This window comes from Solanum lycopersicum, chromosome 10 (assembly GCF_036512215.1).
Source record: "Solanum lycopersicum chromosome 10, SLM_r2.1".
In the NCBI taxonomy this organism is placed as follows: domain Eukaryota; kingdom Viridiplantae; phylum Streptophyta; class Magnoliopsida; order Solanales; family Solanaceae; genus Solanum; species Solanum lycopersicum.
Window position 1 is genome coordinate 13,752,704 of NC_090809.1, and position 27,879 is coordinate 13,780,582.

General features: G+C 38.2%; 1 protein-coding gene across 1 annotated transcript; it reads left to right on the plus strand.

The window, feature by feature from the left end:
* Positions 1-10,643: 10,643 nt before the first annotated feature.
* LOC101264259 (ankyrin repeat domain-containing protein 2B-like) lies at positions 10,644-26,980 on the plus strand. The gene is made up of 15 exons (XM_069289802.1): positions 10,644-10,879; positions 10,974-11,039; positions 11,968-12,050; positions 12,831-13,001; positions 13,500-13,572; positions 13,673-13,865; positions 19,356-19,386; positions 20,709-20,854; positions 21,309-21,521; positions 21,614-21,762; positions 22,701-22,866; positions 23,149-23,241; positions 25,329-25,394; positions 26,392-26,531; positions 26,651-26,980. Exons 1-15 carry the CDS (start codon positions 10,644-10,646, stop codon positions 26,748-26,750), a joined length of 1,926 nt encoding a protein of 641 aa, XP_069145903.1. The 3' UTR covers positions 26,751-26,980.
* Positions 26,981-27,879: the final 899 nt, after the last annotated feature.

Here is a 27,879-nt window from a genome sequence, read left to right on the forward strand (position 1 = left end):
TATCAGAGCATTAGGTTCATTGGTCTCATCACACAAAAACGAGTCTGGTAGAGTCTTAAGGAACGGTAGGGGGATGCCTTTACTTTTCTTTGAGGGGCTATAAGACTTTAGGAAAATTCCATTCTTTCATTCTTTCTTTCGTGCTATTACTTGGGTCCAATTGGTATCTAGGTGATACAAATTGGTATCTGACCATCTTCACTCTGTTTCGCAGATGGTTAGAACTAGAGCAACAACTGCGCCAACACCAACATCGGCAAGACAAGAAGCGTCCGAGCCAGCCACTGGGGCTGTAGCTCGAGGAAGAGTAGCGGCAAGAGGCCGTGGTAGTGGTCGTGGGAGAACGTCCTCTAGAGGAAGAGGACGAGCACCTAGCCCGTCTGATACTAGGGCGGTGACTCCTCCACCGACTGAGGAAGTGGTAAGAGAGGGTGAGGAAGGGGAGAATGAACAAGTGCAAAATGAGGAATTGCCACCCCAACCTACCCCAGAGATGATCAATCAGGTTCTCGCTTATCTTAGTGGGTTGTCTGATCAGGGTCTGGCCCCTCTAGTGTTTTCTGCACCAACACCTCCGGTTTCAGAGGTACAACATGCAGACACTATGGCTCCTCGTATGGATGCCTCATTGGACATAGGCACGTTTCCACGTCTGACTACTGGGCCTATAATGACAAATGATCAGCATGAACTTTTCAGTAAGTTCTTGAAATTGAAACCTCCAGTCTTCAAGGGTGCTGAATCTGAGGATGCTTATGATATTCTGGTTGACTGTCATGAGCTACTACACAAGATGGGTATAGTAGAATGGTTTGGTGTTGAGTTCGTGAGTTATCAGCTTCAAGGGAACACCAAAATGTGGTGGTGGTCACATGTTGAGTGTCAACCAACGGAGGCACCACCTATGACTTGGGCCTCATTCTCTAGCTTGTTTATGGAGAAGTATATCCCCCGGACTTTGAGGGATAGGAAAAGGGATGAGTTCTTGAGCCTAGAGCAAGGTAGGATGTCAGTCAATGCATATGAGGCTAAGTTTTGTGCACTATCCAGATATGCCACTCAACTTTGTTTCAGTCCACAAGAGCGGATTCGTCGTTTTGTGAAGGGGTTGAGGTCAGAGTTGCGGATTTCAGCCTTACAGGTAGCGGCTACGGCAAAATCCTTCCAAGAAGTGGTAGATTTCGTGGTAGAGGTGGAAGGAGTGAAGCCAGATGAATTCACCATGGCCTCGACATCAAAGAGGTTTCGAAAGGGAGGTGAGTTTAATGGTTCTTACTCTAGAGGACAGAGTTCCGGAGGTTACTCAGTTCGACCCATTCAGTCTTCACTACAGACTGTAGTTGGGGGTCCACCTCAGACCAGTCAACACTTCTCTGAGAGACCTATGCTCGACTCTAGAGAGTGTTATGGATGTGGGGAGACTGGACATATTAGGAGGAATTGTCTCAAACAGAGTTATAGACCCCCAATAGCTAGAGGTAGAGGTGGTCATGGTAGAGACCGTTATTCTGGAGGACGTGGTGGTCGAGGTAATGGTGGTCACCAAAACGGCCGGGGTGATGGGCAAACTAGAGCCACTACATCAGGCGGAGACATCTGATGCTGTCATCACAGGTAATCTTCTGGTTTGTGATTGCATGGCTTCTGTATTGTTTGATCCTGGATCCACATTTTCTTATGTATCTTCCTCATTTGCTAATGGTCTAAATTTACATTCTGAATTACTTGATATGCCTATTCGTGTTTCTACTCCGGTGGGTGAGTCTGTGGTAGTTGAAAAGGTATATAGGTCTTGTTTGGTGAACTTTGTGGGGAGCAACACTTATGTAGATTTGGTTATCTTAGAAATGGTTGATTTTGATGTAAGGGTATGACTTGGGTTTCTCCGCAATTTGTGATCTTGGATTGTAATGCTAAAACGGTGACGTTAGCCAAGCCTGGGACAGATCCGTTAGTGTAGGAGGGTGACTACACTTCCAATCCGGTGCGTATCATCTCCTTTCTTCGTGCTAAGAAAATGGTTAGTAAAGGGTGTTTAGCTTTCTTGGCACATCTCAAGGATGACACTACCCAAGTACCTTCGATTGAGTCGGTTTCGGTGGTCCATGAGTTTCTGGATGTGTTCCCTGCAGATCTTCCTGGTATGCCACCAGATAGGGATATTGACTTCTGTATTGATCTTGAACCGGATACTCGCCCCATTTCTATACCCCCCTTATAGAATGGCTCCCGCGGAGTTAAGAGAGTTAAAAGCCCAACTTCAAGAGTTGTTGAGCAAAGGCTTCATTAGACCAAGTGCATCTCCTTGGGGTGCTCCGGTTTTGTTTGTAAAGAAGAAGGATGGGAGTTTTCGGATGTGCATAGACTACCGGCAGTTGAACAAGGTAACCATAAAGAACAAGTATCCTCTTCCTCGCATTGATGACTTGTTCGATCAGTTACAAGGTGCTTGTGTCTTCTCTAAGATTGACTTGACATTCGGTTATCATCAATTGAAAATACGGGCAACGGATGTGCCAAAGACTGCTTTTAGAACCAGGTATGGGCATTACGAATTTGTAGTGATGTCTTTTGGTCTTACGAATGCCCCTGCTGCGTTCATGAGTCTGATGAACGGGATTTTTAAGCCATATTTGGATCTCTTTGTGATCGTATTTATTGATGATATACTGATATACTCTAAAAGTAAGGAGTAACATGAGGAGCATTTGAGAATGGTATTGGAAATGTTGAGGGAGAAAAAGCTTTATGCCAAGTTCTCTAAGTGTGAGTTTTGGCTAGATGCAGTGTCCTTCTTGGGGCACGTGGTTTCTAAGGATGGAGTGATGGTGGATCCTTCTAAGATTGAGACAGTGAAGAATTGGGTAAGACCTACTAATGTGTCAGAAATAAGGAGCTTTGTTGGGTTAGCTAGCTACTACCACCGATTTGTCAAGGGATTCTCTTCTATTGCTTCCCAACTGACGAACATGACTAAGAAAAATGTTCCATTTGTATGGTCGGACGAGTGTGAAGAAAGCTTTCAGAAGCTCAAGACTTTGTTGACTACCGCACCAATCCTTACCTTGCCAGTGGAAGGTAAGAATTTCATTGTCTATAACGATGCATCCTATTCGGGTTTGGGTGCAGTGCTAATGCAAGAGAAGAATGTGATTGCTTATGCTTCAAGACAATTAAAAGTGCATGAACGTAACTATCCAACTCATGATTTGGAATTGGCCGCGGTAGTGTTTGCATTAAAGCAATGGAGACACTATTTATATGGGGTTAAGTGTGAGGTCTATACGGATCATCGTAGCCTACAGTATGTCTTTACTTAGAAAGATTTGAACTTGAGACAGAGGAGATGGATGGAACTACTGAAGGACTACGACATCACTATTTTGTATCATCCGGGGAAGGCGAATATTGTAGCGGATGCTTTAAGTAGAAAGGCGGGAAGCATGGGAAGTCTAGCTCACTTGCAAGCTTCTAGACGCCCATTGGCTAGAGAAGTTCAGATTCTGGCTAACGACCTTATGAGATTAGAAGTAAATGAGAAGGGAGGATTTTTAGCTTGTGTGGAGGCAAGATCTTCCTTCCTTGAAAAGATTAAGGGAAGGCAGTTTAATGATGAGAAATTGATTCGGATCCGAGATAAAGTGTTGCAAGGAGAGGCTAAAGAAGCGACAATCGATGAGGAAGGTGTTTTGAGGATTAAGGGAAGGGTATGTGTACCCCGCGTCGATGATTTAATCAACACTATTCTGACAAAGGCTCATAGTTCAAGGTATTCGATACATCCGGGTGCAACGAAGATGTACTGTGACCTAAAGCAACACTTTTGGTGGAGTAGAATGAAGCGTGATATTGTGGATTTTATTGCCAAATGTCCAAACTGTTAACAAGTAAAGTATGAACACCAAAGGCCCGGAGGAACACTTCAGAGAATGCCCATTCCTGAATGGAAGTGGGAAAGGATTGCAATGGATTTCGTGGTTGGTCTTCCAAAGACATTGGGAAAGTTTGATTCTATTTGGGTAATTGTTGATAGGTTAACTAAGTTTGCTCACTTTATTCCGGTCAAGGTGACTTACAATGCAGAGAAGTTAGCCAAACTTTACATCTCGGAAGTGGTGCGATTGCATGGGGTTCCACTCTCCATTATATCAGATAGAGGTACGTAGTTTACTTCTATGTTTTGGAAAACATTGCATGCGGAATTAGGTACTAGGTTGGACCTTAGTACTGCGTTCCATCCTCAGACCGATGGTCAGTCTGAGCGAACGATTCAAGTGTTGGAGGATATGCTTCGTGCATGTGTGATAGAATTTGGTGGTCAGTGGGATAGCTTCTTACCCTTAGCAGAATTCTCCTACAACAATAGCTATCACTCAAGCATTGATATGGCCCCATTTGAGGAACTATATGGGAGAAAATGTAGGTCTCCCATTGGGTGGTTTGATGCATTTGAAGTTAGGCCTTGGGGTACTGACCTTTTGAGGGATTCATTAGAGAAAGTGAAATCTATTCAAGAAAAGCTGTTAGCGGCTCAAAGTAGACAGAAAGAGTATGCAGATCGAAAGGTTAGAGACTTGGAGTTCATGGAGGGTGAACAAGTCTTGTTGAAGGTTTCGCCAATGAAAGGGGTGATGCGGTTTGGTAAGCGAGGTAAACTTAGCCCAAGGTATATTGGTCCATTTGAAGTACTTAAGCGAGTAGGGGAGGTGGCTTATGAGTTAGCCTTGCCTCCAGGGCTGTCCGGAGTGCATCTGGTATTCCATGTGTCGATGTTGAAAAGATACCATGGGGATAGAAACTACATTATCCGTTAGGATTCAGTTTTGCTTGATGAGAATTTGTCTTATGAGGAGGAACCTGTTGCCATTCTAGATAGAGAAATTCGCAAGTTGAGATCAAGGGAGATTGCATCCATCAAAGTTCAATGGAAGAATCGACCCGTTGAAGAAGCCACTTGGGAGAAGGAAGAAGATATGCGAGAAAGATACCCACATCTGTTTACAGATTCAGGTACTCCGTTTCGCCCTTGTTTTCCTTCTTGTGATCGTTCGGGGACGAACGATGGGTAAATTGGTATCTATTATAACGACCTGTTTAGTCGTTTTGAGCAGCAGATTTTATTTCTGGAAAAACAGGCTGAGACGACAGAACCCACGATGGACCGTCATGGGCACGACAGACCGTCGCAGGGTCTCGTTTCAAAACACTTAGAAAATCTAAAATTGGGTACTGAAAATTGACTCTCTGAACTTCGTAACGGAATGGCAGGACGGACCGTCACAGGTGTGACGGATCGTCACAGACTCTTCAGAGAAATTGAGTCTCTGAACTCTGTGACGGGGCAGTAGGACGGACCGTCGCAGGTGCGACGGGCCGTCACAGACTGTGTAATCCCAGTCTGGGTCGGATTTCTTATACATTTTAAGGGACGTTTTTGACTATTCCTGCTTTAATTATAAAGTTAGTGGGTTAATGTTAATAAGTCTAATTACTTGGGGGTTAAAAGAGGTAACCTTAAGTTAATTAGTGGGTTATTATTGCCATCTTTTATTCTTAATTATATGCTAATCAGGGTAAAAGAAAGAGGGTTTGAATAAAGAAAATAAAAAGAACAAAGAGAGAGAGAGGATTGATCGAGAGAGGAGAAACGAAGAGGAAAACACAAAGCTTTGGGAATTTGCTTGCTTGATCACTAATCTTCGGTGGAGGTAGGTTATGGTTTCTCTTATGATATTCGTAGCAAACTCTTAATAGCGAATGATATGTATTGATAATATTGTAAACCCTGTTATGTGCTTAATTTTATGCTTGCATGAATGTAATTATATAATTGTGATTATATAAGCATGATGAAGTTGTTGAATCCCAAATCTTGCAAAACCCTAATCTCTTTGTTAATAATGAGGCCTTGGTATAAAAGAAGGCATGATGAACTAAATAATGAGATTGATGATGCCTTGGTAAGAAAGAAGGCTTGATGAATTGATAGAAGGAGATTAGGGGATCGGGTGTCACGAACCGACACATAGATTTAGGGGATCAGGTGTCACGAACCGACACATAGATTTAGGGGATCGGTTATCACGAACCGACACGTAGATTTAGGGGATCGAAGTGTCACGTTCCTACACATAGTAGTAGGGGATCGGAGTGTCACTTACTGACACAAGAGGATTAATGAATATGAGGGAGCGGAGTGTCACGTACCGACACAAGAGAAATAAAGATAATGAATCTTGAAAGATGTTAATATACTCAATCTAATGAACATAGTTCCCAAATGAGTATGGTATTGAGGCTTGAGTCCTCATGTGTGAACTTGACGGTAATTGTTAATGATATAGTACTTGCTGTTGCTACATGTTGAGTATGATAGTTGATTTTATGATATTACTTGGTATATATTGATTTCTATTTTGAGTTGGCCAATGATATCTACTCAATACCCGTGTTTTGTACTGACCCCTACTTTTATGTTTTCTTCTTGTTTATTTGTGGATTGCAGCAAACGTGCCGTCATATTCGACTCAACAGTAACTCTAGCCAGTCTTTATTACTCCGGATATCAGGGTGAGCTAATGCTTCTAGCTTGGACTGGATCTTCCTCTTCATGTCTTGATGCCTTGAAGTTCCGGCATGGACTAGCTTTTATGTATTTTTAGCTTCTTAGAAACTCTTAGATTTAGTAATTTGAAGTAGATGTTCTTGTGATGATGACTTCCAGATTTTGGGAAATAATAGTTATTGAATTGGTTTTTATTAATGAGTTTAAGTCTTCCGCATTACTTTATGTTGATATTACATTGAAATGTTAAGGTTAGATTGGTTGGTTCGCTCACATAGGAGGGTAAGTGTGGGTGCCAGTCGCGGCCCGATTTGGGTCTTGACAGCTTTAGTCCATACAAGCTCCTGGTGAGCTTGCACACCATGTGTTCCTTGCCTGGAACCATAAATCATTCCGGTTGCTGCATATAGATCTTTTTGTCCAGATCTCCATGTAAAAATGTTGTTTTTACATCTATTTGCTCTAGATGCAAATTCTCCGATGCGACAATACTCAACAGAATTCGAATAGAGGTTAACTTTACAACAGAAGAAAATATTTCAGCATAATCAATACCTTTCCTTTGTGAATATTCTTTAACCACTAAACGATCCTTGAATCTTCTTTTGCCATATGGTTTAGTCTTGATTCTGAACACCCACTTGTTCAGCAAAGCTCTCTTCCCTGCAGGTAACTCAGCCAACACCCATGTGTCGTTCTTCTCAAGTGATCTCATCTCATCATCCATGGCTTGCTCCCACTTGATCGAATCCTCCACCTGTAGGGCCTCATCAAAAGACTCTGGTTCCCCCTCATCAGTCAGCAATAGATAGTGTAATGAAGGTTAATATCTATCTCGTTCCCTCATGGTTCTGGATGATCTCCTTAACACCTGCTCAATTGTAACTTGCTCCACTTCAGATTCTTCAGTAGGAGTTGGTTGAGTATCTGCTTCGACATTTTTGGGGTTACTCTTCTCCAACTCAACCTCAAATCCCACTTGCTTTGTAATCTCTAGAACATTCTGCTCTCTGTCCTTATACAGGACAGACTCTTCAAATGTCACGTCACAATGTCTCAGGATCTTTCTGTTCTTGTCATCCCAAAACCTGTAACCAAACAAATCAGAACCATAGCCTATGAAGTAACAATTCACAGCCTTGGCATCAAGCTTGTCTCTCTTTTTTGGATCAACATGAACATAAGCAGTACAACCAAAAGTCCTCAAGTGTGAGTAGTTGAGTTCTTTTCCTTTCCACACCTCCTCTGGAATCTTGAACCCTAAAGGAACTGATGGTCCCCTGTTGATCAAGTATGCATCTGTGCTCACAGCATCCGCCCAAAATGTTTTGGGCAGCCCACAGTGTATCCTCATACTCCTTGCATGCTCATTCAATGTTCTGTTCATCCTCTAAGCAATTCCATTCTACCTTGCCTTACCAGAAACTGTTCTCATCAATCTGATTCCCTCAGTTGCATAGAATGCCTTGAACTCTGATTTGTCATACTCTCCTCCATTGTAAGACCTTAGGCATTTGACTTTCAAACCGGTCTGATTCTCAACTTCAGCTTTCCACTTCTTGAAAGTTACAAACACATCTGACTTATGCTTCAAGAAGTAAACCCATACCTTCCTGCTAAAATCATCAATGAAGGTAAAATAGAATCTGGATCCTCCAAGTGATGATACTGGAGATGGTCCTTAAACATCTGTATGGACCATTTCCAACCGCACTTTCTTTGGCTCTCTAGGAGTATTTGTGATGCTTACTCTTTTCTGTTTGCCCATAACACAGCTCTCGCAAAGACCCATATCAATAGACTTCAGACCCTCTAATGCTCCTTTTGCAACTAGCATCTTCATTCCTTTAGCACTCATGTGTCCAAGTCTATTGTGTCACAGATATGAACCGGAAGCACCTTCTGCAACAGCGGCCATGTTAATACACCCTGCAGTGGTGTACAAGGTTCTAGATTTGGTGCCGCAGCTACTACCATAGCACCTTTCATAATCTTCCACGAACCTTTCCCAAACTCTGCTGCATATCCCGTGCTATCCAACTAACCAACAGAGATCAGATTTTTCTTGAGCCCAAGAATATATCTGACATTCTACAATGTCCACTGGTTTCCCGAGGTGGTCTTTATGCAAACATCCCCCTTTCCTTCAATCTCTAGCGCTTTATTGTCAACAAGATACACCTTTCCAAAATTTCCAGATTTGAACTTTTGGAATAACTCCTTGCTTGGAGACGAATAGAAAGATGCACCAGAATCCAAAATCAATGATTCAACCAGGTTGTTTACACTAGGGATTAGAGCATCCCCAATGTCCTCTGCTGAATTTACAGAATCATTGTCATCTCCAAATTTCTGATTTTGTTTCTTCTTTGGCTTTGTACAGTTCGTTTGAAAGTGCCATTTTTCTCCACAATTCCAACAAGTCACGTTTGATCTGTTCAGGGATTTTCCTCGATTCTTTGATTTTAATCGACCATGTTGATTTTGGTTTTTCATCTTACTTCTCCCCCTTTGATCAACACTGAGAGCACTTCCCAATGAATCTCCCATTTCTCGTTTGCGAATACTTTCGCTAAGAACAACATCACGGATTTCATCAAACTTCCGTTTCTCAGATCCACGGGAATTTCTAATTGCAGCAACAACAGTATCCCAAGACTCGGGCAGAGATGACATCAAAATCAATGCCTTAATTTCATCTTCGAAATTAATATCCACATAATTGAGTTGACTCACAATCATATTGAACTCGTTTATATGATCAGAAACGGATCCATTCTCAGACATCTGTAAATTGAACAATCTACGCATCAAATATACCTTGTTTGTTGACGATGATTTTTCATACATGTTTGATAGTGCCTTCAACAGACCGGACGTAGTCTTCTCCTTTACAATGTTGAACGCCACGTTTCTTAACAAAGTCAACCGGATCAACCCTAGAGCCTGGCGATCCTTAAGGTTCCACTTCTTCTCCGTCATGGATTCTGGCTTCACTCCGGTCAACGGTTCATGAAGATCTTTTTGGTACAGATAATCTTTGATATGCATCTTCCAGAAACTAAAATCGGATCTATCAAACTTCTGAATTCCAAGCTTTGAACTATCCATCTTCAGTGATAATGTTGAATCTCCTTAGCTCTGATACCAGTTGTTAGGATCGAATTCACGCACACACACTTGATGAATGAAGAACACAAGAACTTTCAAGAGAAAGAGATGAGAAATCTAGAGAGAGAAAGAGAAAACTCAATATTTCGTGGTAACACCCCATGAGTAAACTTCCACGGTAGTGGGATATATTTATATTAATGGATCAGAGTATTTTCGGTTACAGAGAATAAATGGAGAATAAATAATAAAGCCTAAAATTTAGGTAGGGGCGCTGCTCTGAACCCCTCCTTTGAATGGGGGGATCCCGCCCCCCATAACCCCCTGGCAACCTCACCGTAGAGGTTAAACCGCGTAAACAGTTATATATATTAATAAGGCTCCACAACCTAACAGTCCCAATATTTCTAGTCTAGTTTAGAGGTTTACTTTAGACATAGTTAGATTCAGCTTTGTATTTACTTAATATTTCCTTTATATTAAACTCATTGTTCTCCAATATCTCAATCATAGGATATGGGTATCCCCCATCTTTTAAGACTAATTATTATTTAGCTTCCGCATCAGTTTATTATCGTTAGTATGCTCATGATCATGCTAGCAGGGTAAGCTTAGGATCACTTGTGGTCCTAGGTTCCGTGTCCGTGTCTCGTGGGTAGCTCGGTGCGTGACAAAATTTAGTATCAAAACACTAGGTTCAAGAGTCCTAAGATGTCTGAAATACCGCACTAAGTAGAGTCCTTTTCATGGGTGTGAAGTGCACCACATCTAATGAGAGGGAGGCTAAAAATTGTATTTAGGAAAACTTCACTTTCTTGTTACTCTTATCGTGTCTAAGGTATGATCTAATTTCATTCTAACTCGACATTGAGTGCTTAAGATCATGCCTTCTCGTAGAGATTAGGCATGGAATGCTAATGAATGCAATGCTAACGTAGTTTCTCTAGTTCCAAATAAGGAAATTCAAATGCAGAGTTTTAGAACGCTAATTCAGCTTTTGGCTCAGAGTATGACCAACCATAACAATCAGCAGGTTCTAGTTCCTACTAATAGAAACGACCGATTAGTGGCAGCCAGAGTTTGTGATTTTGTTAAGATGATTCTGCTGAAGTTTGTAGGGTCACAAGTTAGTAAGGACCCACATAAGTTCATTGATAAGGTTAAGAAAATATTTGGTGTGATGTCAGTTACTGGTAGTGATAGGTGAGATTGGCATCATACAAACTCAAGGATGTGACTCACATATGGTTCACTTAGTGGAAAGACAACTGACATGACTTTGTCTTTTATAACTCAGCATAGCAGTCCAACTCAATGTAGTCCAGAAACTCTCTCAGAACCCTTCTCAGTCTCTACCCAGTTGGTGACCACGTTATAGCTAGACGGGTATACAGAAATTGCCCTATCACAGTCTCTCAGAAAGTCACCTCAACAGATTTAGTAGAGTTAGAAATGGTAGACTTCGATGTCATTATAGGCATGGATTGTTTACACTCATATTATGCCTTAGTCGATTGTAGAACTAGGATTGTTCATTTTCAGTTTCCAGATGAACCAATCTTGGAATGGAAGGGTAGTAGCTTAGCGCCTATGGGTTGATTTATTTTTTACCTTAAGGCCAGAAAGATGATATCTAAGGTTTATCTCTATCATCTAGTTTGGGTTAAGGATTCTAGCCTTGAAACCCCAACTCTTTATTCAGTTCCAGTATTTTGTGAGTTTCCAGAAGTGTTTCCAGAAGATCGTCCTGGAGTCCCTCCCGAAAGGGAAATCGACTTTGGAATTGATCTCTTTCTAGATACCTAGCCTATTTCTATTCCTCCTTATAGAATGACTCCAACAGAGCTTAAGGAATTGAAACAGCAGTGGAAAGACCTTCTATATAAGGGTTTCATCAGACCTAGTATTTCACCATGGGGTGCACCCGTGTTGTTCATAAGGAAGAAAGATGGTTCCCTCAAAATGTGCACTGACTAAAGAAAGTTGAACAAAGTCATAATCAAGAATAAGTATCCCATCCCCAGGATTTATGACTTGTTTGACCAACTTCAGGGTGCTAGCCATTTCTCAAAGATAGACCTCAGATCGGGTTATCATCAGCTTAGAGTCAGAGATAGTGACATTCTGAAAATATCCTATAGAACTCGGTATGGTCATTATGAATTTGTAGTTATGTCATTTAAACTAACTAATGCTCCTGCAACTTTCATGGATTTGATGAACAGAGTTTACAAACAGTACTTGGACTTGTTCGTTATCGTCTTTATTAATGATATTCTCATTTAATCTAGGAGTGAGGAAGAATATGCAAGTCATTTGAGAGTTGTTCTTCAAACTCTCAAGGATCTCCAGCTATTCGCTAAGTTTAGTAAATGTGAGTTCTTGTTGCAATCCGTTGTTTTTCTTGGTCACATTGTATCTAGCGAAGGGATCCGATGGATTCGCAAAAGATAGAAGTAGTGAAACCGTGGCTCAGAACTACCTCTTCTATAGATATCAGAAGTTTCTTAGGTCTAGCAGGTTATTACAAAATTTTTGTGGAAGCATTTTCATCCATAGCCTCACCATTGACTAGGTTGACTTAGAAGATGGTCAAGTTCCAATAGTCAGATGATTGTGAGAAAAGATTCGTAGAATTGAAAACTATATCGACTACAGCTCCTATCTTGACTCTACCATAGGGTTCAGATGGTTATGTGATCTATTGTTATTCACCCGGAGTTGGCCTAGGTTGTGTGTTGATGAAACGAGCTAAGGTGATAGCTTATGCCTCTAGACAACTTAAGATTCATTAGAAGACTATCCAAATTATGAACTCGAGCTTGCAGCATGGTGTTTGCACTCAAGATCTGAAGACACTACTTGTATGGTGTTCACGTAGATGTGTTCACTGACCATAAGAGCCTTCAGTATGTGTTCACCTAGAAAGAGTTGAATCTTTGCCAGAGGAGATGGCTAGAGTTCCATAAGGATTATGATATGAGTGAGCATTATCATCCTGGTAAGGAGAATGTAGTAGCCGATGCTCTTAGTAGATTATCTATGGGTAGTGTAACCCATGTTGAGGAAGAAAGGAAGGAGATAGTGAAGGATGTTCACAGGCTTGCTCGCTTGGGAGTTCGCCTTATGAGCATATCAAACAATGGTGTAACAGTTCAGAATGGGGCAGAATCGTCTTTGATAGTGGAGTTTAAGAAAAAGCAAGACAGTGATCCAATCTTGCTTGAACTTAAGGGTGCAGTCCATAATCAGAGAGTGGAGGTTTTCTTCCAAGGGGGAGATGGTGAACTTTGCTACCAGGGTAGATTGTGTTTTCCTGATGTGGGTAAGTTGAAAGAGAATATTATTGCAGAAGACCATAACTTTAGGCACTAAGATTTACCACGATCTGCGAGAATTCTATTGGTGGAATGTCATGAAGAGAGATATAGCAGATTTTGTGAGTAAGTGCCCCAATTACCAGCAAGTTAAGGTAGAACATAAAAAACCAGGAGGTATGACTCAAGAGATCGATATTCCTACTTGGAAGTGGGATGTGATCAATATGGACTTCATCATAGGATTACCTCGTACTCGCAGACAGCATGACTCAATTTTGGTGATAGTTGATAGGATGACGAAGTCTTCTCGCTTCTTGGCGGTCAATACTACATATTTGGTAGAAGACTATGCAAGGCTTTACATTAATGAGATTGTGAGGTTACATGGGGTTCCTTTGTCTATCATCTCATATAGAGGTCCTCAGTTTACCTCTCATTTCTGGAAGTGATTTCAGAAAGGTCTTGATACTTAAGTTAACCTTAGTACATCATTTCATCCACAGAAGGATGGGCAGGCAAAGCGTACCATTCAAACCTTAGAGGATATGTTAAGATCTTGCGTGATCCATTTCGAAGGTAGTTGGTATGATCACCTTCCTCTTATTGAGTTTTCCTACAATAATAGCTACCATTCTAGCATTTAAATGGCCCCTTATGAGGCTTTATATTGGCGTAGATGTAGATCTCCTGTTGATTGGCTTGAAGTAGGTGAAGCAGCTTTGATAGGGCCAGATTCAGTCCTTTATGCTATGGAGAAAGTGCAACTCATTAGAGATAGACTTATAACATCCCAAATTTGTCAGAAATCTTATGCAGATGTAAGGAGAAGGGAACTAGAGTTCCAAGTTGATGATTGGATTTTTCTAAAGGTCTCACCTATGAAAGGGGTGATGAGATTCGGAAAGAAAGGGAAGCTCAGTCCTAGATATGTAGGCCCTTACAAGATCTTGAAAAGGGTTGGCAAGGTGACATATGAGTTAGAGTTGCCAGCAGAATTAGCAGCAGTGCGTCCGGTCTTCCACATCTCACTCTTGAAGAAGTGTGTGGGTGATCCAGCCTCTATAGTGCCAATGTAGAGTGTGGCGGTGAAAGATATTCTTTCTTATGAGGATGTAACAGTTGAAATTCCTGACCGTCATGTCAGAAGGTAAAGAAACAAAGAAGTCGCTTAAGTCAAAGTTTTGTGGAGGAGTCAGTTCGTAGAGGAAGCTATTTGGAAAGCAGAAGCAACCATGAAAGCTAAGTATCCTCACCTCTTTCCTTTCGATTCCCCTCCAGCTTGAGGTTATAGTTCCTCTTCAGTTTTCCAGTCATTCATGCATAAATTCAATTTTAAAATCATGTTCCCTCAATTTGTACTTGCATTTTCAGCATAATTGCATGTACTCGGAACTCAATTCAGTCAGAAACTCAGTTCTTAGTGTTTAGTAGTAGGGTTTGCAGCTCTCTCCCTCTACTTCAGCTAGTTTAGTCTTCATTTGAGGACGAATGTTCTCAAAAGGAAGATAATGTAACACCCCGTAGCCAAAACATACCAAAAATAGCTTTACAAAAAAAAATATGCAAGTGCAACCAACGGTGGCATCGATAGTCTGTAGCTTGACCCACGATCCATCCTGCACAACAGTCGATGGGATCTGAAACTCCCAAAATAATTTCAGCCTAGAAAAATCGGTTAATTCTTGGACGACGGACGGACTTACGGTCCGTAGGTCAGACGACAGTCTGTAGTCCGTGACCATCGATCAACACTCCCTTCACCCACTCTCTTACAGGAGCTACGGATAACCAGCACGGTATGTAGGTGAAAATTTTGCAGACAGTTAAGGGGAAATGAAGTTGGGTCAATTTCAAAGGGTCATAACTCATAGTACAAAATGAATTACTTGTCCCATAACCTACCCACAGATAGATAATTAAATTATATTTCCATAGCCACCGACCTTGCTAAATCAGACATTCGAGTAAAAAGTTATGTCCATTTTAGTAAAGGCGTATCAAACAGGCCCGGTCGACGGACCCATCGATGGGGCGTCGGTCAGACGACGGACCGTCACTCCTGGCCGTCGTTTGGTCCGACAACAACTTTCCCGAGGGTCTTTTTGACCTTTCCCACTTTGTTTAAACTCTAATTTACGTCGTTTTGACCGTAAATCATCATATTTAAGTCAGTTTAAGCCTAGAAACATAATTAAAACATATCTAAGTCACATTATTAAATCAAAAGTTAGAAAATTAGAAGCAAGAAAGGAGAAAAAGCTCAAGAACCCTAGTTCAAGAATGAAGCAAGTTTCCAGCAGTTCCAGACCCAAAGTTAAGTGTTTGTCTGTGAATTACATCATCAAGTACGTGAGATTTCACTAGTGGGTTTCTTTCACCCATTGGGTCCCTAGTTTTCAGTCAGATTCTTGATTCTATAATCATATGATTAAACCTAAGGTTTCTAGAACTTTGATAGAACTTCATGAACCTATTAAATATATGTTCCAAATCATATTATCATGTTATTATTCAGTTTATTACATGAATTTCAGAACCCTAGCTTTGTATTTCTTTAGTTCTTGAATTACACATGCTAGGTCATATATTTCAGACACTTCAGATATACATGCCTCAGTTATAAATGCATAATACCTTTGCATGTTCAGTTTCGAGCTATTCAGTTTTTACAGAAACTCAGACATAATCATTAAATTTTCAGAATTTATTGGAGTAGCATAATACCGAGTTGGACTAGGGTTCAGCGTACCCAAATAGTCCTACAACTACTAGCCAAAATAGCTTGTAAGTCTCCTCTGTGGGCAATCAGTTTAGTGATCATGCCAGCATGCCTCTATACCTCTGGCAGGGTATATTGGGTCCTCTCGATGGGGCGTATACATCGGATTCCACATTTAGCTCATGTGATTTTATTATCGGTTATTAGTAGCTCCCATAGATTATTCAGACTCTCTGCATTGACCATTTATCAGTATATTTAGTATTCAGTTTCAGCATGTTATAAATTGGTCATTGCATCCAGTTAGCTCAAAATTCAGTTTATTATGTCAGATTATTATACTGGCTATTATGCGTATTCAGTTATGTTTTATTTCAGCTTTACTCTATCCTACATGCTCAGTACCTTTCAAATACTGACACATACGTGCGCTACATCTTCTCGTGATGTAGGTTCGGATTCTCAGCATCCAGATCACGCATAGATCGATTTCCGATCTCCAGTTTAGCAGATTCAGTGGTGAGTCCTTATTCTCTGAGGAAAACAGTCATGAGTTTCATTTCAGTCTTTAGTCATTTAGTTTCAGTTTTTGCTAGATTTAGCTTGGGGCTTGTCCCAGTATTTCTAGTCTAGTTTAGAGGCTTATTTTAGACATAGTTAGATTCAGCTTAGTATTGAGTTAATATTTTCTTTGTATTAAACTCATTGTTTTCAAATATCTCAATTATAGAATATGGGTATTCCCCATCTTTTCAGATTTAATTATGATTAGCTTCCGCATCAATTTATTATCTTTAGTATACTCATGATCATGCCAGCAGGGTTATCTTGGGATCACTTGTGGTCCTAGGTTCCGTGTCCTCGTCTCGGGGGTAGCTCGGGGGTGACACTTTTTATGTCAACTCAACACTTAAGGAGCTACTTATTTCATTTTAAAAAGACATAATACATAAATATGTCCTTTAACTTGGCCTCACTTCACATTTATATCCTCCAACTTGGTGCGCACAAATAGACACTTAAACTTGTATAAAGTTGAACAAGTAGACACATGAGTCCTATCTAACATAACATACATAGGACATCACGTAGGGTGCTAATTTCCATGTAGGATGTCACATAAGACGTGTGGTTTATTTGTTCAATTTTATACAAGTTCTAGTTTTTGTTTGTGCACACTCAAAGTTGAAGGACATAAATATAAAATGAGGTAAAGTAAAAGGCATATTTTATGGATTATGCCATTTAAATAATAATCCAAGGAGGTAATTAGATTTCCGTAAAATATAAGTGTGTAACTGAAAATCGAATAATAAATTGAAAGTCATCCGACTATTTTCTCATTTTAAATACTATACCTCTTGGAGAACCCTTTATCTCACACTAAATCCTTTTATTTACATTTATTTAGTTGAAAGATTTATGCGTTAAATGAGATAATTTTAATTTTTTGTTCTTTAAATAGGATGGTTTATAAATTTTTTCTTCAAAAATTGAATATATACTTAGCGGAGAACAGATTTATTTAAGGATACAATATAAAATGGAAAAATAACTTAAATACACAACTATAAGTTTTATATTCTCTACTTTTCCCTTCTTTTTTTTAAATATTACATAATTTCCTTTTTTTTTTAGTTTTAGTAGAAGTGTATTAGATACATAACATTCTCTCACCTATAATATACAATCCCCCAATATAATGCCTATTTTTTCTCCACTAAAACACTCAATCTTCTAAATCAGTTTTTGGATTTTGAATTATTAATTTTGAAATTTTGAATTTCAAAATTCAAAAAAAATTGAAATTTCAAAAACTGCACAATTTCTCTCCCGTTCTTATTATTCCTCTTACTCCACCACGTCTTTAATTCTTCTTACTCCAACATTTACTAAACTTTACTCCGGCTTTGCACATGATAAAGAGAGTGTATGGTGACTAATTACAACAAGCTCTGCAGAAAATCACCTTTCCTCGATGACAATTTAGAGCTTTTGTGGTGACTAATGCAACTAGCATGAATATGAAGCACCTCATATTCACGACTAAATTGCCACCAGTGATTGTAAGTCACTACTGTTATGCATAGGAGGAGCTATGCACATATTATGTGTATTTTTAAATCATGTTGTGGTTTAGCACGTAATTGGATATATGATTCAGGCCTACATTGTTTCGGGTTTGTATTTTTATACTTATTTTAAAATTGTCGTTGAAATTAGTAAAAAATTTAAGGAATCCAATATGTATCAAAAACTTATGAAAATTATTATCATGTATCAGACAATAGGTTTAATACATAAGTACTAAGTGGATTATAATGTTTAGTCTATGATTTGATACATGAATTAGATGCGTATCTTATGATTTCCTATGTATCAAGGGTTTTTGAAATTTTTTATCATGTATCAGTGATTAATTTCAATAATTGCGCCATCAAGTGTGCTTGCTGATACATTTTGAATCAGTGTGTATAGTGTTTTAGACGATGCATTGATACATGAAGTGTTTGCTGATACATTTTGAATCAGTGTGATTGTTGATACATTTTGAATCCATCAAGTGTGTATAGTGTTTTAGATGATGCATTGATATATTTGTGAATCCATCAAGTGTGCTTGCTGATACATTTTGAATCACTGTGTATAGTGTTTAAGACGATGCATTGATACATGAATTTGTTGTGTATCATAATGTTTTCTATGTATCATGCGGTTTGAAAATTGTATTCAAAATAGATGATATAATTTTTGATTTTCAAAATTTGGAATTAATATCCAATTACGTGCTAATTTAATGTTGATTAATGATCTGTTACCGTAAATTAAGCTAATTTAGTTAACAAGTTTAAATGTACCATTTTTCCCCATTTTTTTCTTTACAGTTTAAATTTACCATGTATCATTTACCATGTATCACTAGAGTCTAAAGTATCACGACACAAAAATTTTAAGGGATTTTTAGTAAATATTAAATTTATCGGGACATAATGTAATTATTGAATTACACTATGGGATTCCTTAAATTTTAACATATAAAATCCGTGCGATATATTAATGTAAGAATCTACGCTTATGTCATCGGAAAAAATTATTTATCTTCATGTAAAAAAAATTATTTATCCTCATAACTGGGACATAAGTTCTTTAGAAGTAATGATATATAATTTGTGTATATTTTACTTAAACACAATCTAAACTTGAAAAGTAGTTTGTGTAGGAAAAAAAAAGAAAGAGAGAGCCAGCCTAAAATAGGAGCAAAGCTACAAATTAGCCTTTCCCGTTGGCATTTATTTCTTTCTACTACTATAAGCCTCAGTTCTCCAGCAAAGAAGGCAAGGAAACCCCACATCTTCTCTTTCCTTGTAGCAATGTCTCATGTATTTTCTTCCATAGTTAATCCTCTCTGCATGTATTTGTTTCAAATCTTTTCATTAATCTGGAGGCTATTGTTGTAACATATTGGATTTTAAATTGTTTAACACAGTGAATTTTTACACCTTTTTTTTTTTTTTGCTTTTTTACCCTATATTGGTAAGTTTGAGGATTGTTTTCTTTGGGGGATTGATTTAGGTTCTTTTACATTTTTTCATTTTTTGGTTAACAGTAACGCTAATACATATATGTTCACACTGTTCAGGCAGAGAAAGTTGTACTGACTGCAAAAGAAGGTATGTCTTTTCACTCTTCTCCTTCTCCCCTGTTATATTCTAGTTCTAGTTTTATACATGCATATATTATATTGCTCAGGAGCAATTTGAAAATTTTCAAAGGAGAATTTTTTTTCCATGTATCAATATGTTACATAGGTTCTACAACTTGTGATGCTTAATATGAGCAATTGATGGGTATTAAAGATCATATTTTTAGACTTCTCCCAATCAATACACGTGATATGTTTGTACTATGGTGTTTGGGCAAGACAGGTCTAATGGGATGTAGTATGTAATTTGAAGTAGGTAGATGATGATTTCATTAGTTTTCTACAAGTTCTACCTGACTTGCATGATTTGGAATTTCAAGAATTAATTTGGCCAAGGTGAATTGTGCTAATGTTAAAAGCAGTAAGACCAAAACCGGCTAGAAAAGAAGCAACCATGTTAAACCATTATGTTTATTTTGCTCCGTAGATTTCAAGAAAAAATTTGTGGTACTGATGCTAACTGAGGTAAGCCACATAGATGAACTGAGCTGATGCCTGATGGTACCTTTCAAAGCAAAGACCAGCCTAGTGGGGAGCATATCTCATGCCAAAGTGTAATTCTGTCATTTTTCTGTGATGGAATTTGATATATTGAACTGAATTCCAGAATTGACTTGTAAATAAATTTAATTGCAGCCTTATGTTATTGGCTAAGTTGTGCGGACTCTTCATTTCCATGCCGCACCCTCGGATTCTCCAAAAATACACTAGTTTTGGAGAATCTGACATGCACCCATTGATATTTTTGAAGAGTTCGACCAAAATAGATTATTGGTATATCATATCATGTTAGTGAATGAAGGAAGTCATAGGTTTTGTCAGATACTTAAGTCCAGGAGTAAATTATTGCATTTGCAACTTAATCAAGATACAACAACCACAAACCCAGTGCAGTCCGACAAGTGGGGTCTGGAAAGGGTAGTATGTACCTTACCCCTTCCTTAAGAAGGTAGAGAAGTTGACCCACGGCACAAAACAAGATAAGTACTAAAGATACAATTTAGCTTTTATTATTTGTTCCTTTAGCTTGATTGCATCATTATTCATCTGGATCCTATCATTGTTTTCTAGTTGTCATCTGGATTTGTGCATTGTTTCCTCACCACCTGGAATTATTATTTTGCTGTTTTTAAGATTCTCATTTTGTTTTACCTTCTAAAAAGTAAGAAATGGTATGGCATGTTGAATCTAGAAAGTTGCCTTTGTGCCATATTTTTGTTTAAAAAGAATGGTGAATACAGAGCATAAAGTTGTAACATTATTTTATGGTTTGTATTTTCTCTTTTCCAGATGAGAAGTCTGGGTCTTCTGAGAATAAAAAGGCTTCTGAGTCTGCCTCGACAGAAGCACAAACAGGAGAGACGAGGAAAACCTCTGCAGCTGGAGCTGGGCTTCAAAATCCGTTTGATTTCTCAGCCATGACTGGACTATTAAATGTACATATCTATCACTATACAAAATAAGAGTTTTCTTGTCGTGTCGGATAATAGATTAATCTCAGTGATTTCTATCTTGCTGGCCATTGTGAGGAAAAAACATTAATGGTATCTTTTTCAGGTTTCTTTCTCTCAAGTAATAGGATATCCTATCAAAAAAGATGATGGTGGGAAAGTAAAAAATAGAATGTAACCAATAATTATTTTGGTTGAATGTTTGATACATGAAATTGTAAACAATTTGTGCACCTCTGCTGCTGCTCTAAAAAAATATAAAAAGCCTGTGACACCAATATTTGGTGATCTAAACAGTTAATGAAATTTTATTTATATAGTATAGCCTACAATGCATTTATCAGAATTCGATTAATAAATGTTCTGCTGCTTGGTTTCTGACATGTTCATTTATAATTCTTGTATCTTATTTTATTTTTAACTAACATGGCTAATGTAGGATCCAAGTATTAAAGAACTAGCTGAGCAGATCGCAAAATATCCTTCGTTTAATCAGATGACCGAGCAACTTCAGCAGACCTTTCAGGGTGCTGCTGAGGAAGATAATATCCCCAACTTTGATAGCCAACAATATTACTCTGCAATGCAACATGTTATGCAAAATCCTCAATTTATGTCCATGGCTGAACAACTTGGTAGTGCATTAATGCAGGTATCTTTTTTTTCATGTTGTATTAGCCACTGGATTTATTAGTACATAAAGATTCAATTGAGTTATTGATGTGTCATTTCTGTATGTATCAGGATCCATCCATGTCTAGTATGCTTGAGAATTTGACAAACTCATCACAGAAAGACCAACTTGAAGAACGATTGACATGCATCAAAGAAGACCCATCACTGAAACCAATTCTGGAAGAGATTGAAAGTGGCGGTCCAGCTGCAATGATGAGGTTATATGTGCTCCCACTTGACATTATAAGTGGCATTCACTTTTGCTTAACCTAATGTCTAGTTTAGAACATACATGTGTCTTAAATATAAGGTTTGGGATCATATCAAAGATGGCACTAGTGGCTAAGTTATGAGACTTATCCTACTTGGGATATTTGATATTTTAGATTGAGATCTACAACTTTTCCTTGTCGAGTCACTAGTGTATCTTTTGAAATGAATATGATCTAATGATATTTTACAGTATAAGTTTTTCCGCTTAAGTCAATTAAGCTAAGGCCACGATGTAACAGAAAGTGTGGTGTGTCCTGATATTGAGCATAAACGATTATTTGAAATTCAAGTTACAGTGTTTACTGGAGCTCACATATGTTATGAATCTTTTATGACAGCTGATGGTATCAACTGGCGTTAGTATCTTTACTGGAGCTCAGAACATGTTATGAATCTTTTATGACTGATGATGGTATCAACTAGTCAATGCCAGTACCCATTAAAGAATCTCATCTTGTGTTTTCTCTAGAGCAGGTAAGTTTTGGTTGCTACTTTTGATACATTTGTGTTGGAGAAACAAAGTGAGTGAGATTAGAAGAAATGGATGTGAGAATGCAACAATATGTTTGTTCTTCGAAATTTATTTCATTGTGCTTTTGTTCACAGTCCTTCTGAACTTTGAAACATGTTGGACTTTTGGTGTCCATAGAACATATTATGTGTGCTCCTGCAGCTCCATGCTCTCGCATATTGTTTACATCAGTCCTCTTCCTTAGATACATAGATATACCTGTTACTCTAGCTTACTAGGTTTTATGTTCTCTGCACTTTGGTCTTTGATCTTAACTATGTAGTATTTTATCTTTGTTGTATTCTTAACTTCTTGTGTTATGCTTTAATTGTTTCTATAACTGGAGGTATGATTCTCTTTTTCCTTTTTCAGGTATTGGAATGATCAAGATGTTCTAAAGAAGCTAGGTGAAGCAATGGGTTTTGCTGTTGCAGGGGAGGGTGCTACCTCTGCTGAAGTTTCTGGGCCAGATGAAACAGAAAAAGCAGATGATGATGAATCCTCCGTACACCAGTGTGCCAGTGTGGGCGATGTGGAGGTGTGTTCTATTAGAAAATTCCCCTCACGGCAACCCCCCTTCTCTCAATCTAAAGTCATCCTCGTGGCCAAATTTTTGGATCAATTGAATATACCTGGATCTTTGATGTCAACATACTAAATATTGCTGAATAGAAGCTACGTCGTTTGAGATTTTTCACGTATTTAGCGTCTGTAATGAATGATCCACCTTTCTATATCAGTATAACTTCTTAAGTTTGTTAAACCGTGAGTTCATACGATATTTGGTTGTGATCTGTTTTTTATACTGGGTACTCTTTAGGGCTTGAAGAATGTGATAGCTTCTGTTGCTGATAAAAATAAAGAGGATTCAGAAGGAAGGACATCGTTGCATTTTGCATGTGAATATGGGGAGGTAAGAAAATAGTTAAAATGTTCCTTACGGCCATTGCCATGCTTAATATAATTACAGATGTATCTAGGGGTGGGCATAAAAACCGGAAAATCGAAACACCGAACCGAACCGAAATTTTTCAGAATTTCGGTTTCGGTATTTCGGTTTTCGATTCGATATTCGGTTTAATTTTTTGTATTTTCGGCATTTCGGTTCGGTTTTCGGTACATGTTACTTTGGTATTCGGTATTTCGGTTTAAACCGAAATATTAAATTATAATTTATAAATTATATTATATTTAATAATTATTAATATTAAATAATCTTTTTTTAAAAAATAAGAAACCCTAAGTTGAAATATCAAAACCCATTAAGTTGAAATATCAAAGCCCATTAAGTTGAAAAATCAAACAAAAAATTAAAAAAATTGTTAAGTTTAAAAAGCCCACTAAACAGGCCCATTAAAAAACCGAAATAAAAAATCGAACCGAATTAATAAAAACCGAACCGAATTAATAAAAACCGAACCGAACCAAAATATTTCGGTTCGGTATTCGGTACGCAATTTACAAAAATCGAAAACCGAAAAAACCAAAAAAACCCGAACCGAACCGAAATACCGAATAACGATCACAAGAAGAAAAACAGGGGCGGGGAGGAGTACCTGAATCTTTAAACAGATGTGGGTATCTTTCTTGTAACGACCTGTTTAGTCGTTTTGAGCAGCAGACTTTATTTCTGGAAAAACTGGCAGAAGCGACGGACCCCACGACGGACCGTCATGGGCACGACGGACCGTCGCAGGGTCTCATTTCAAAACACTTAGAAAATCTGAAATTGGGTACTAAAAATCGACTCTTTGAACTTTGTGACGGAATGGCAGGACGGACCGTCACAGGTGTGACGGACCGTCACAGACCCTTGGTGGAAATTTGGGTCTCTGAACTCTGCGACGACCTACAGGACGGACCGTCACAGGTGTGACGGACCGTCACAGGTTGCGCAAATCCCAGGCAGAATCGGATTTCCTTACACGTTTTAAGGGACGTTTTTGGACTATTCTTTCCTTAATTATAAATTTTGTGGGTTTATATTAATAACTCAAATTCTTGGGGGTTAAAAGAGGTAACCCTAAGTTAATTAGTGGGGTATTATTGCCATCTTTTATTCTTAATTATATAGTAATTAGGGTAAAACAAAGAGGGTTTAATTAAGAAAATAGAAAGAACAAGAAGGGAGAGAGAGAAACGATCGAGAAGAAGAGGAAAACAACAAAGCTTTGGGAAAATTTTTGCTTGATTCAATTCTTCGGTGGAGGTAGGTTATGGTTTTCATGCTTTCATAAGTAAACTCTCAATAGTGAATGATATGTATTGGTAGTATTGTAAACCCTACTATATGCTTAATGGTATGTTTGCATGAATATGATTACGTGATTGTGATAAGATAAGCATGATGAAAATATTGAATCCCAAATCTTGAAAAGAAACTTTAATATACACTATTAATGATGATGCCTTGGTATAGAAGAAGGCTTGATGAATTAAAGTAATGGGATTGATGATGCCTTGGTATAGAGAAGACTTGATGATTTACAGAATGATATTAGTGGATCGGAGTGTCACGTTCCGACACATAGTATTAGTGGATCGGAGTGTCACGTTCCGACACATAGTATTAGTGGATCGGAGTGTCACGTACCGACACATAGTATTAGTGGATCGGAGTGTCACGTTCCGACACATAGAATTAGGGGATCGGAGTGTCACGTACCGACACATAGTAGTAGGGGATCGGAGTGTCACGTACCGACACAAGAGGAGGAAAGATAATGAATCTTGAAAGATGATAATATACTCAACTTAATATACTTAATTCCCAAATGAGTATGGTGTTGAGGCTTGAGCCCTCATGGATGAACTTGATGGTACTTATTGATGATTATAATACTTGTTGTTGCTATATGTTGAGTTTTATAGTTGATTTACGATAATATTGATATATATACTGTTCCCTATTTTGAGTTGGCCGATGATATCTACTCAGTACCCGTGTTTTGTACTGACCCCTACTTTTATGTTTTTCTTCTTGTTATTTGTGGAGTGCAGCAAACGTGCCGTCATCTTCGACTCAACAGTAACTCAAGCCAGTCTTCGTCACACCGGATTTTCAGGGTGAGCTAACGCTTCTAGCTTGGACTGGATCTTCTCCTTCGTGTCTTGATGCCTTGAACTTCCGGCATGGACTAGCTTATTATGTATTTTTAGCTTCTTAGAAACTCTTAGAATTAGTAGTTTAAAGTAGATGTTCTTGTGATGATGACTTCCAGGTTTTGGGAATAATAGATGTTGAATATTGATAGTTATTGAATTGGTTTTTATTAATGAGTTTAAGTCTTCCGCATTACTTTCTGTTGTTATTACATTGAAATGTTAAGGTTTAGATTGGTTGGTTCGCTCACATAGGAGGGTAAGTGTGGGTGCCAGTCGCGATCCGATTTGGGTCGTGACATGCCCACCCCTAGATGTATCCAGGGTTTTGTGTATTTCAGCATTCTAAGGTATTTGGCTTTCAAATGGTTTTAGCTAAGGTACAAAACTTGCAGCCAAAGAGAACAATTCTTCCTTCAAATAAAAAAGAGAATTTCTTGGATTACTGTACATTTTAAAGTGTTATTATTAGGAGCTGCCTTATATACGTAAAAATCTAGTCCCACGACTCCCCTCCTTTCATATTTTCTTTGTTGTTTACTATGCATGGTACGAATTAGATACTTATTTGGAATTATATGTAGATCAGGTATCGTGTGAATTTAATTATGGGTCAGTTCTTTATGGCCAAGTTTCTTGCATTATCTGGGCATTATGATTTATTTATTTCGTTTCCTCAGAAATCGGTCCTTATAAGACCTCTCTACTGTACAATCCATCAGGGTGGAATGGCATATTAAATTTCTTCTTTCCTTTTTTGTGTAACAATAACCTTCCATCTTCACCATCCATCGAGAATATCGAAACATCAATCACCAAATCCAAAGGATGTTCCCCACATTGTTGATGTGGGAGGTTTAAAGATGGACTAGGTGCCATTTAAGGAAGTAGTATCCTTGAAGTTAGCCAAGGTTAAGCGTATTTTCTAGGTATTAAGCTGTTTCTCTGTATTGCTATACAGGTGAAGTGTGCTCAGGTGCTTCTTGAAGCAGGGGCAGAGGTTGATGCTTTGAACAAGAATAAGAATACTGCCCTGCACTATGCTGCTGGTTATGGAAGAAAAGAGTGTGTAGTACTGTTGTTAAAGAATGGAGCAGCTGTGTAAGTCTTGATTCTTTGTGCATCGTGATGTCATGATCCTTGCTGCCCCTTGTTTCTTGTTTTTTTTCTTTTTTCGTACTTGTTATCCTATTTACTTGATTTTTATTCCCTCTGTGCAGCACTCTTCAAAACTTGGATGGGAAGACACCAATCGATGTTGCCAAACTCAATAACCAGAATGAAGTTCTAACGCTACTTGAGAAGGATGCATTTCTGTGAATTGGAACGACCCGATCTTCCTGGATGTAGGCTGGGGTGATTATTTTAAACCCATTCATTTTGAGAACTCAAGGAACTGTATCATCCATACATGATGCATTTCTTCGCAAGTGTATTGTTCATACATTTTCCAATTTTTCTCGAGCACATACGTTATACTATTTGGGGATTGTTTTGTATTTTTAATGTAATCAGTCTTGGTATGAAAGTTGCTTTACATTTTGATTGAAAATTGTTAGGAAGATATATTTGTGTGAACTTTTAGCCATGTTGCACTCTGGGTTCAAGTTTTGTCAATCTTTAGATTGAATTGCAGCAGTATTCCTTGTTTATTTACTTAGATTGGGAGACCCTTATTGCAGCAGTTTTCCTTGTCTATTTACTTAGATTTGCAAGTTCCGTTTCATAAGAATTGCAAGTTTCATTATTTGTAATCCTTGAACCTCTTTTTCTTTCCTTTTAAGTCCGCCATTAGTTAAGAAACTACTTTTATTTGAAACAGCGGGTATGAAAGTATGAGGTCGTTGTTTGTAAATAGTTTGCTTTTTTGGGTACAAGTGTTATTTTCCTGATTTATATAGTTGAGTTGATCCCTTAATGGGTTGGGCCGAGGCAAACACAGACCAGCCTTACCCAGTTGTCATGCATATAGGGGTGCGCGAAAATCAAACCAACCAATAAATCGAATTGAAAAAAATGTTATAAATTTATTGATTTAACAATTTTTTAATGATCGTATAAAAAAAATTATCAGGTAATTTTTTATATTGATTTTTAATATTGGGTAATTGGATAAATCGATAACCTATTAAGACTATAGTAATTTACTACTTTTATCTATACATAAATATTAACTATTACTCTCAATATCTTATTTGTTATGTCTTTGTTATTTAGCCTTCAGTTCATACTTTACTGTCTTTGAATTCATAATTTCACAGTGTACAAACCGTCAAAACTCAAAATCTAAAGTAAGAACCTTGTTTCTCTTAATTTTGTTTGGGTTATATGTATAGTTCTTTTCATGTCTGTTATTATTGTTTCTATTTTATGGTCATTTGTAAGTTACATTTTTTTCTTGTCAGGTAAAAATTATACGAAAAGTTACATATTTGTTTGATAAATATTT